Raw genomic sequence first — 12,677 nt, 5'->3', positions numbered from 1 at the left:
GTAGAAATGGTTTCCAAAGAATTTTTGCTCTGGCTTTCTGTGAGCTGGAATGTTCTGCTCCTGTTAAAGGACTTGTGGAGTGTTAAGGTCTGTAGACGTGGCTGATTTGATTCATGGCAAAGTCACAGTAGCCTGTGTCTTCAACTTCCCAAGGACCTATGGGGAGCCATACTAAATCTGGGAAATGTCTGCACCAGACCTATGCCTTCTGGGTCCTACGAGCTGTACCTTTGTGCTCCTAAAAAGGTAGTTGAAAGGTAATAAAGGTAATAAAGGTAAATAAGGTAAAAAAGGTAATAAAGCTCCACCTTCTGTAGCCTCAGTGGATTCAGGTTCTTCTGTACATCACAGGCACTTTGTCCCTTTACATCTGGTGTATTCTATGATTCTTTCTCCCACAGGCTCAGTACAGGAGGTCGCTCAGCTCCAGCTCCAGATGCAGCAAGCACAAAAGGCACATGCTATGAGTGAAAACATGAATAAGGCTTTGCAAGTGAGTGTTGCCACTGGAAAGAGACTCCATGGGTAACTGAATTAGGCGTCGGTTACATCACCTTTCTGGGCCTTGGCTTTCTCTATGTAAAAGAGGTGGCTGGACCGTCTCCAGTCCAGCCCATGGGAGTTGTTCACAACCTCACCCACACATCTAGGTAGTCAGGCACAGGTCTGTCCAACTGCAGAGCCAGGGCCCAGCCCCTTCCTTCGCATGGCATATCCTTTCATCTCTGGAGGTGTCCCAGAGATAAGTTTATCTACAGGTGTGGGAAACCTACAAGTTACCTGCCATTCTCTCACATCCTCCTCCAGCACCACTTAACGTTTTCCATGGGAGGAAGGGTTCCAGTATTACCTCCACTGGAAGGAGGCATTTTTTGCCTTTTCACCACTGGCAGACTAAAGTGCAACACTTTCTTGGCAAACCAGTCTCCTCTGTCCTCTACTCTAGTAAGCCGATGTGTGCTGCCTCCAGCTTCTCAGCTCAAGGGAGGCTTTTTGTGGAGGACAAAATGTAAGAGAGGGAGGAGTGAGAGAAGCTGTTCACATCTGTTTTCTCATTCATTTATTCATTTGTTCATTCAGCTTACTTGAAAACCTGACATGTGCTACCTTTATATTTTTAATGTGTGCCAAAAATGCATTTGAAGAAACGTTTCTGCCTTCTATTAATCATTAAGATGAATTTTGAAGAATAAAATGACTGATTCCTTCTATAAAAAATAATGAATATAACTTGTAATAATTTTGTGTTTTAGGAGGAAATAAAAGAACTAAAAGAAGAAATTTCTCTCTATGAATCTGCTGCAAAACTAGGAATATTTCCAAGTGACTCAGAAGGAGAATTAAATATAGAACTCACTGAATCGTATGTGGATTTGGGTATTAAGAAAGTCAACCGGAAAAAATCCAAAGTTAAGAGGTATCTAGAAAATACTTTACTATAGAAGAATTCACGTTAATAATATTGATGGTGCATAATAAAAGGGGTTCTTGAGTGCAGAACAATATATTTTAGTAATTTCTAATGAAGTTGCAATGTCGGAAATCAAAATTAACAAAAACCTCAAGTATTAATATTGTACTGTCCCAATAGCAGTAGGGCACCGCAGTTTCAATAAGGTAAAAATGATATAGTTAAAATATGTAAGTTAAATTCTACAACTTAAATTATGTATGTTTTATTACTTAAGGTGGGGGCATATTATTTTTATGATGTTAACGTTGTGTGTTGGAAGTAGGCATTTATCAATGGTATATGAGAAAATAAGCGTTAATTTTCCCTAGGAACCTTACTGTGACCTTAGTTTTAAAATACGGATTCTGTCTTTTACACTTAATGCAGATATTTTAACACTGCTTAACACAGATATTTTTAGCACTGTCACGGAAGGGAGTGCTTCATCATCCCTTCTAGGGACCAGCAGGGGTAAGGCGGGGAGTGGTCGTGGTAGGAGATGGAGCACATTTAGATACCATTAAGCACGTAAAAGATGAACGAAGGAAAGGATGTGTATTTTGAAGCACTTGCTAAGGGGCTGTGCAAGGCTCTGGGAGTAGAGTACAAAAGATGAAATAGACATTCTCCTTTCCCACAGGGAGTTTATATTTTGTCTGATGGGGAAGAGGAGACACAGTTGTATGCAACTAAGTACTGTGTGCTAAATGTAATGCTTGATGTACAAAGGGGCATTTATCCATTTGTTCTACTGGTCTGGGATAAAGATGAAAGATGAAAGAGATTGTATTCAGGCTAAGGAAAGCCTTTCTTGAATGCATTCTTTTTTTTTCATTTATTTTTAAATTTATTTTATTTTTTTTATCTTTTGGCCACGCTGCGTGGCATGTGGGATCTTAGTTCCCTGACCAGGCATCGAACTCGTGCCCCCTGCAGTGGAAGTGCGGGGTCCCAACCGCTGGACCACCAGGGAAGTCCCCCTTGAATGCATTCTTGAATGAAACCACCACCATCTTGTTTATAGATTAAGACTGAGTTTGCCATCGTTAGTGTTTCTTGAAAGTATTTACTACCTGTTGTGTTTCAGGTATCATGCAACTAAATACAAATGTGTAAATCTCCTGAAAGGTTTGTTCCACAATAAGTTTTAGAACTTATGCTGTGATTCCATTTTCAAAACAGTAAAATGAGATTCAGTAAATTAAAATCTCAATCAGGTGATGCTGTGGAACATGATGTTAACATTAGTTGAGTAAGTTTCCATTTATCTGGAGGTCAGTCTTTAGGGACTGTCATCTCAACAGATCCCAACTACAATCTAGAAAGAAGCCAAGAAGCAAATAGCAGACCAAGATTATGTGATGTATTTATTAGGAGACACCTTGGGGCTCTTATCCCAGGGCCATATTCACTTAGATTTGTTGGTACCCCATGAGTTACCTGATTTCCTAACTGACCACAGAGTAACTGGGTCAGGGAGTTGGGAGAGGTGCTGCCAGGGCTTCAGCCAGACGGCTGTGCCTCGGCAAGGAGAGAACTACAGGAACGCATGGTGCCAGAGCTGCTGAGCACCGGGGTAAGCAGCTTTATACATCTAGGCCTGTTCTGATCCACATCAGAATGTCCACAGTCATGATCCTGAGTTGTCGAAGAAAGCCTTCAGCTTTGGTTAGTTAATTAAAGCAAAAAGTGGATGAATGTGCTTTAAACAGATTTACATAAAAATTTAAAGTTAAAATGTAGTCATCTGGAAAATTTACTGCTGTGAATGCATTTCCTGTTAATGCCAGATTAATTCTAAGGGGCTAGTGGAAAGAGCACGGTCTTTAGATCCAGATTTGTTTTGAATCATAGTTTTGCCATTTATTACTAACTTTATGACCTTGGGCACGTTTCTTGACTTTTCTGAGCCTGTTTTCTTATCAGGCTTTTTCTGTCAGGTAGATTATAGCGTATCCCTTGGGGGATAAAACAAGGATTAGAATAGATAATGAATATAAAGGACCTCATGTAATAAGTTCTGGCACATATTAGGCACTTAATCAGTGGTAACTGTTACTATTTTATTTAAGAGATGCTTGGTTAAAATATACCATTGATCAGATTTTATATTAATCAACTTTTGATTGGACACATATTTTATAAAAAGTCCTTGATCCTCATTTAAATCTTGGGGAAAACATGGGATCCACATTATCATTTTAGAGTTGGGAAAACCGGAGCTCAAAGAGCTCAACGCCTTAGCCCAAGAAGACAGACCCTTAGCAGCAGAGCCAGTACTTAAACCCAAAACTTGATTGTCATGTAAATCTGTTGGTTCTTATTTGCATGACAGTCAAACCTTTTTGCCTTAAACTTCATTCTTTTATATATATATTTTGTTGTTGTTGTTTTAGAGAATTAAAGATTTAATTCCTGCCAAAAAAGATTTCTCTCCAACTTATTACTTTAACTTGCGCCATAATTAGCCTGGGAATTGGGTAGATAATACATGTATATGTGTATAGGTTTGTCTTTCCAAGTAGACTTACTCCATCATGATGTTTACTAAAATGTATTTACTTCTTTGCCCTTTCTATTTAATTAGCACTTATAACCCAAATCCTACAGTAATTTAAAGCACATTCCTATAGATAATAAACTTGAGATATCACATTGCTGTCGTACCAAAAGGAATGCCAGCTGCATTCAACCAAGCAAGTGGGGAATAACTAAAGCAAGTGGGTAGTCACTGAGGCTCAGTAAGGAGATGTTCAGTGAAGTGCAGGATAAGTGAGAAAGATTAGCTTGTACTCATCCCTCCCACCAGCACTTTAATGGATCAGAATTCAGCTTTGAGGAAAAAGTAAAAATATTTATTCTTAGTTCAAAGTGAGAGGAGATATAGGAGAGATTAGATGTGTACCTTTCCTCTGCTGGATTGTGGTTCTTAGAACAAAAGGAAGCAGCACTTTCCCAGTGTTGAGAATTTTAGTTCTTTGTTGACTTGAGCTGCTTTCAAATCACTGACCCAAATATTAGCGGCTCCAAGCTTTCACTCCCAACTACCACCTCCCTCAAGCTACTGCCTAGTAAACTTTAAGGGTTTAGCCTCAGTGTTCTATTTCACGTTCATGGAATTTGAGTAGCTAAATCTTCATGCAGCCTGCAGACAGCTTCCCCTCTCCCTTATTGTAGTTGGCTGCGAAGCTCAACTAATAAACATTTAACAAGTGGAATGCCTTTTCCCTAGGTCTTCTCAGCAGGCTTCATAAGGGACTACAGTTTATTTGGATTGAGGGGAACCAACCTTCACAGGGCTCACTAGTGAGCCTAATACAGGGCTGGTCACCACTGCTGACTTTTCCCTTTTGGGAAAGAAGAGAAAATTATTTTAGCAAGCACTCTCTCTGCTCTGACTTGGCTCCCTCTAGGAGTACATGATGTGCTATTTCAGTGGTCAAGGTTCAGTAAGAAAAGAAGTTAGGGATGCATAATTTGTTAACTGCTGAAAGTTAGTTCATGTCTTACAGCACAGGAAGATGCATTGCAATATGTTTTATATTTCTTATATAATTATATTTATGTCTTACATTTCTATATAAAGAGAAGTGGTTTAAGTTGGCGATCTACACATACAGACATATTTACACTATATTGCACATACAAAAGTTGTGTATATTGATAAATATGTAGTATATCGCCAGGATCTCTTTTTGTAATATTAAAAAAAGCCTAATATTTTGTTCATCCTTTCTCTCTGTATACATGTGTGTATAATACACACAATATACATATGTATGTATGTGTGTGTATATATATATATATATTTTTTTTTAACATTTCATTGGAAATCATATGAAACTGAAAAACAGGAAAAAATATGTTAATTCAGGTACTAGTCTTTCTTTTTTTAGAAAGACTTTAGTTTTTTCTTTCTTTCTTTAGCAAACTGACTTTATTTAATAATGTGCCAGAAGTGTTAAAAATATATATAGCACTTTAGGTCTGTGGTTTCTAGTTCAGATTTTTTTTTTAAACATCTTTACTGGAGTATAGTTGCTTCACAGTGGTGTGCTAGTTTCTGCTCTATAACAAAGTGAATCAGCTATACATACACATATATCCCCATATCTCCTCCCTCTTGCGTCTCCCTCCCACCCTCCTTATCCCACCCCTCTAGGTGGTCACAAAGCACCGAGCTGATCTCCCTGTGCTATGCGGCTGCTTCCCACTAGCTATCTATTTTACATTTGGGGGTGTATATTATGTCCATGCCACTCTCCCACTTCGTACCAGCTTACCATTCCCCCTCCCCGTGTGCTCAAGTCCATTCTCTACGTCTGCGTCTTTATTCCTGTCCTGCCCCTAGGTTCTTCAGACCTTTTTTTTTTTTTTTAATTTTTAGATTCCCTATATATGTGTTAGCATACAGTATTTGTTTTTCTCTTTCTGACTTACTTCACGCTTTATGACAGACTCTAGGTCCATCCATCTCACTACAAATAACTCAATTTCATGGAAAGACTTTAAAAAAAAGTTTTTTAGAACATTTTTAGATTTACAGAAAAATTAATATAGTACAAAGAATTCTCCTATACTGTGCACCCATTTTCCCCTGTTAACATCTTACAACAGCATGGTATCTTTGCTACAACTAATGAACTAATGTTGATGGATTATTATTAACTAACGTCCATAGTTTATTTAGACGTCCTTAGTTTTTACATCATGTCCTTTTTCTGTTCCGGGATTGCACCAGAATACCTCCTTACATTTTGGAGTCATTTTTCCTTAGGTTCCTCCTGACTTTCCTTGTTTTTGATGACCTTGACAGTCTGAGAAATACTGGTCAAGCATTTTGTGGGAAGGAAGATCCTCTTGGAATTTGAATGTTTTTCTCATGCGTGGAACCAGATGAGGTTCCATTTTCATCACATCACTTTAAGGGTACATACTATCAGCTATTTATTTCTTTTCAAAAGTAACTTTCTCCTTTATTATGGAAAAATAAGAAAATACGGATTAAAAGCACCCATAATCTTACTTCAACCCCCATGAAGAAAACCACTATTAGCATTTTGGTATTAAGTTCCACATTACCTGTTTTGTAGGTTTCTAAAGATAAAATACTTTGAATATACTACTTTATAATGTAACTTTTAACTTAGTACATTCTGAAATCTTTAGATGTCAGTAAATGTTGTAAATACTTACTAGCGGATATGTGGATGAATGAACTATATTTTAGTTAGTAATACACTGTTTAAAATTTTTTAAACTGTTAAGTAATGCAGTATTATAAACATACTTGTTGAGTCTTTATTCATGTCTTTGGCTATTTCCTTAAGATGTGGGTGAATATTCTTGTTAAAGAGTATGCATGTTTTGAGGCTTTTGATACAAGTGTTGTCAAGCAACCCTGTAGTTTGCATTATTACCCATATCTGTGATAGTACCTATTTCTTTGTACCCTATCCATTTCTGAGGGTTATCACTTTTCCTGTTTAAAAATTTTATAAAGTTGGATCCATCACTTTTTTTCCCTTATAATTTCTTGATGGTATTTCTCTAGTACTTTTTATAGTTTTATTTTACCTTTTAAAACTTTTAAAATTGTGAAATATAACACATAAAGAAGAGTGTATGAAACATGAGTGTATAGCTTCATGCATGATTTTAAAGTGAATTCCCATGGAACTACCACAGAGGCCAAGAAATAAACATTGTCAGTAGCTGCCCATATTCCTCTTTCCAGTCATAACCTTGAGGTTACTACTATCTTAACTGTTACGGTAATTATTTTCTGGCTTTTTGTTCTTTTAAGACCTAATTATCCATGCCTAAACACTATAGATTAGGTTTGCCTTTATTTAGAGAACTCACACATTAGGTTGTTTTTCTTTTTCCTTTTCTTCTACAGCTTTATTGAGATATACAGTTGACCCTTGAGCAACATGGGTTTGAACTGCAGGGGTCCACTTATACGTGGATTTTTTCAATAAATATGGAACGTGTATTTTTATTTTACAGGTGGTGGGGGGGAATCGGTGCCCCCAACCCTCCACATTGTTCAAGGGTCAACTGTATTTCAAATACCATAAAATTCACCCATTTGAAGTGTACACAGTTCAATGTGTTTAAGTATACCCAGAGTTGTCCATCTATCACCACAACCTAATTTTAAAACATTTCAATATCCCGCACAAGAAACCCAGTACTTTTTACCAGTCGTTCCCCATTATCCTGTCCTCACAGCTCAGGCAAACACTAATCTACTTTCTACCTCTATGGATTTGCCTGTTCTTTACATTTCACTTAAATAGATTCATATAATATGTGGTCTTTTGTGATTGGCTTCTTTCACTTAGCTCATAATGCTTTCAAGGTTCATCCATGTTGTAGCATGTATCAGTACTTTAACCCATTTTATAGCCAAATAATACTCCATTGTATGAATTTACCACATTTTGCTTATTTATTCATCAGCTGATGGACATTTATTTGGATTGTTTCTGTTTCTACTTTTTGGCTATTATGAATAATGCTGCAAATTTTTGAGTGGACATATGTTTTCAAACTGTATGTTTAGAATTTTGAAAAATAGTCAAACAGTTCAAAGTGGCTGCAGCATTTTACATTGTCACTGGCAATGAATGAAGGTTTCAATTTTTTCATATCCTCATCAGCACTTGGTATTTTCCATTTAAAAAATTATAGTTTCTTTGGGGGTATTGAATGGTTTCTCATCATGGTGATTTGCTAATGATGTGGTTTTTACTTAAGCTAATTATGTTGAACATCTTTTCATGTGTTTATTGGCCATTGTGTATTTTCTTTGGGGAAATGTCTATTCACATCTTTTGCCCATTTTAAAATTGGGTTGTCTTTTTATTGTTTAATTTTAAGAGCTCTTTATATATTCCGAATTTAAGTTCCTTGTCAGATATATGGTTTGGATATATTTTCTCCTGTTCAGTGGGTTGTCTTTTCACTTTCTTGATAGCATCCTTTGAAGCACAAAAGTCTTTAATTTTATAAAGTCCAACTTATGTATATTTTCTTTGGTTGCTTGTGCTTTTGGTATCTAAGAAACCATTTTCTAATCCAGGGTTCTGAAGATTTATACCTATGTTAACTTATAAGGGTTTTATCTCTTACATTAAGTCTTGAGATCCATTTTGAATTAATTTTTGCATATGCTATGAGATAGGGTTCTAACTTCATTCTTTTGTATGTGGATAGCCAGTTGTTTCGTACCATTTGTTGAAAAGACTCTTCTCCATTAAATTGTTTTGGCACCCTTGTTGAAAATCTATTGACTGTGAATGTGAGGGTTTATTTCTGGACTCTCAGTTTTATTCCAGTGATCTATATGTCCTTAGGCTAGTACCACACTGCCTATAGATTGCTATACCTTTGTAGTAACTTTTGAAATTGGAAAGTGTGGGTCTTCCAACTTTGTTTTTCTTTTTCAAGATTTCTTTGGCTAATCTGGGTCTCTTGCCGTTCCCTATGAATTTTAGGATCAATTTGTCAATTTCTGCAAAGAAACCAGCTGAACTTTTGATAGGGGTTGCAGGGAATCTATAGAACAATATTGTGTTCTGATCCCTGAACACGGGATGTTTTTCCATTTATTTAGGTCTTCTTTTATTTCTTTCAGTGTACCAGTCATCTACTTTTATAATTTTGTGGCTTTCAGTGTACTAGTCATATGTCTTTGTTAAATTTACTCCAAAGTATTTTATTCTCTTGCCTATTCTTTTTGCTGGATTGTTTTCTTAATTTTATTTTCAGGAGGTTCACTGCTAGTGTGTAGAAATACAATTGATTTTGTATATTGATCTTGTGTCCTGCCACATTGCTGAACTTGTTAATTAGTTCAAATAGTTTTTTAGTGGATTCCTTAGGATCTTTTATATTCAAGATCATGTCATCTGAAAATAGAGATAGTTTTACTTCTTTCTTTCCAATCTGGATGCCTTTCACTTCTTTTTCCTGACTAATTGCTCTAGCTAGAATCTCTAGTACAATGTTGAATAGAAGTGGCAAGAGCAGACATCCTTGTCTTGCTCCTGATTTTACAAGGAAGTATTCAGTCATTCTCCATTAAGCATGAATTCTGGCTGTTAGTTTTTCATAGATATAGGTTCTTTAGATTTTTTTCATCAAAATTTTGTTTGTGAAACTTATGTTGTAGCATGTAGCTGTAGCTCATTCATTTATATATGTAAATATATGTGTGTGTGTGCGTGTAACTTTATTTGTATGAATATTCCACAGTTTATTTTCCATCCTACTGTCCATAGAGTCGTAACGTTATTTCCTGGTACAATGTGCATACATTTCTGTTGGGTATATAATATGAAGTGAAATTGCTTGCAGTACTTGTGTTTCAACTTTAATAGGTAATGCCGAGCTGTTTTCTAAAGTAGTTGTGCCGGGCTTCCCTGGTGGCGCAGTGGTTGAGAGTCCGCCTGCCAATGCAGGGGACACGGGTTCGTGCCCTGGTCTGGGAAGATCCCACATGCTGCGGAGCGGCTGGGCCCATGAGCCATGGCCGCTGAGCTTGCGCGTCCGGAGCCTGTGCTCTGCAACGGGAGAGGCCACAACAGTGAGAGGCCTACGTACCGCAAAAAAAAAAAAATAATAATAAATAATAATAATAAAGTAGTTGTGCCAGTTTACATCCCCACCAGAAGTGTATGAAAGTTTTAATTGCTCTGTCTTCTTGCTATTACTTGTTATTGTCAGTCTTTTAGTTTTAGCCACTTAATGTGTAGTGATATTTTATTGTGGTCTTTATTTGCATTCTCCCAGATTATTAATGAGATTGCACTCCATTAAAAAAATATGCCTATTGTGTTTATTGGTGGCTTGCGTGTGGGGTGTGTGTGTGTGTGTGTGTGTGTGTGTGTGTGAAGAAGGACTTGTTCATGTCCCTCCTCAGTTTTTACATGATTTTTTGTATGTGCATGTGTTCTGTTGATTTATAGGCGTTTTTGTTGAAAACTGTTCTAGATAAGAGATCTTTGATGTTATGTGTGTTGCAGATATCTCCTCTCACTCACTTCTTCTCTTTCTTCCCTCTGGCTTGCCTTTTTAACCTTTTAATGTATCTCTTGATGAATGGAAGTTTTTAAACTTTAGTCAAATTTATCCATCTTCATGGTTAGTGCTTTTATAGTCCCTTTAAGAAACCTTTCCTTACTTCAGGATCATGAAGCTATTCTCTTATGCTGCCTTCTAAAAGCTTTATTGCTTTGCCTTATACTTTAGTTTTACCATCTATCTGGAATTGCTGTTCTTACTAGGGTTTTTCTGATTATTCTTGCTCGTTTACACTTCCAAATGAACTTTATATTTTACTTGTTCTGTTCTAGGAAAAAAATCCTGATAATATTTTTACTAAGATCATCTTAAGTATATAAACCCAGGGAGAATTGATATCTTTATGATGTTGAATTTACTTAAGAATATAACATGTCTTTTCATTTGCTTAAATCTGTTTTTGTCTTTCAAGTGTGTTTTGAAGTTTTTCACATTTAGGTTTTGCACAATTCTTGTTAAATTGATGCCTCGGTATTTTATTTTGCAATAGTGAATGGCATGTTCTTTTCCATTATTTCTTCTGAGTATTGTTTGTATATATTATTTCTATATTGTGTGTTATAACCTGTTGCCTTCTAATTCTCTTATTGTTTGTAATAGTTTTTCCATTAGATTATAAGTTTTTTAGATATAATTATATCATCTGCTAATGGAGATAATTTTACCTCTTCCTTTCCACTTATGCTCCAAATTGCTTTTCTTTTTATGGTTATATCAGAGTTCCTACAATTTATTTTATTTAAATAGCAATAGCAATAGTATAAATGTTCTTTTCCAAAGTGGTCGTACCATTTTGCATTCCCAGAAGCAAAGTCTGAGAGTTTCAGTTGTTCTGTGCCATTGTTAAATCTTGATAGCCAATCTTTTAAAATTTGAGCACTTCTAGTTTGTGTGTAGTGGTATCTCAATGTGGTTTTAACTTGTATTTCCCTAATGGCTAATAAAGTTAAACATCTTTTGATATGCCTTGCTTTCCTTTTTTCTTGTTGTGCTTAATTATTATTTGTATATGTTGTTTGGTCTTCATATATTTCAGGATACAAGCCCTTTGTCTGATATGTGTTGTGAATATTTTCCTCCACTCTCTGGTTTATCTTATCATTTGCTTAATGGTATCTTTTGAAGAGCAAAAATTTAAGTTTTTATGAATTCAGATTTATCAATTGTCTCATTTATAGTTCACGGTTTTTGTGTATTGTAACTCAATGTTACAAAAATTTTCTGTTATGATTTTAGAAATTCCATAGTTTTAGCTCTTATATTTCCATTTATGATCCATTATGAGTTAATTTTTTAGTATAGTGTGAGGGAAGGATTGATGTTTATTTTTTTCATTCCAGTATCCAATTGATCTAATCCCATTTGTCAGAAAAGCTTTTCTTTCCCAGTTGAGTTGCCTTGGTATCTTTGTTGATAATCAGTTGACCGTATGTTTGTGGGTCTGTTTCTGTATTCTCCATTCTGTTCCAGTGATCTTTTTGGTGATAACAGTCTTGATACTGTAGCTTTATAGTTTTGAAATGGGTTGAACACATCCTTCAACTTTGTTGTTTTCCAAATTGAAACTATTCTAAGTTCTTTGCATTTCAAAATAAATTTTATGGTTAGCTTGTCAACGTCTACAAAAAATGTCCTCTGGAATTTTAATTTGAAGTGTGTTGAATCTATAGATCAATTTTGGGAGAATTGACATCTTAAGATATTGCTATTTGTCAATTATATCTTGAAAAAGCTGGGGGAATTAAAGAAATTGAGTTTTCCAGTTTCTGAACATGCATGCTATACTTCTCTATTTAGACCTTCTTCAGTTTCTCTCAGTAATGTTTAGTAGTTTTCAGTGTAGAGATCCCTTCGGTGGATATCATTTCCCTTTAGCTGAAGAACCTCCTCCGGCATTTCTTCCAGAGCATGTCTGTTGGCAACAAATTCTTAGTTTCCTTATATGAAAATGCCCTTATATTTGCTGATTATAGAATTCCGGGTCAACTGTTCTTTTATTTCAGCGCTTTAAAGATATGCTCTTCCACCGTCTCTGGCCTCATTGGTTTCTGAAGAGAAATCTATTGTTATTTGAGTCATTGTTTCTGTATGTAATAAGTAGTTTTTCTCCTGCTGTTTTCAAAAAAGATTT

At 35.9% G+C, this 12,677-nt stretch overlaps 1 protein-coding gene across 1 annotated transcript in view; it reads left to right on the top strand.

Annotated features, from left to right (window-relative positions):
- Window positions 1-12,677, top strand: part of CEP152 (centrosomal protein 152) — a 97,065-nt gene that overhangs the window by 35,965 nt on the left and 48,423 nt on the right. The window contains exons 11-12 of the mRNA XM_082841177.1: window positions 402-493; window positions 1,254-1,417. Coding sequence (XP_082697303.1) covers window positions 402-493; window positions 1,254-1,417 — 256 coding nt within the window. The remainder of the gene's footprint in view (window positions 1-401; window positions 494-1,253; window positions 1,418-12,677) is intronic.

This window comes from Leucopleurus acutus (assembly GCF_964270905.1).
Source record: "Leucopleurus acutus genome assembly, chromosome: 1".
NCBI classification, from domain to species: domain Eukaryota; kingdom Metazoa; phylum Chordata; class Mammalia; order Artiodactyla; family Delphinidae; genus Leucopleurus; species Leucopleurus acutus.
Note: the sequence above shows the minus strand (reverse complement) of the source record. Positions and strands in the feature narration are given on the sequence as shown.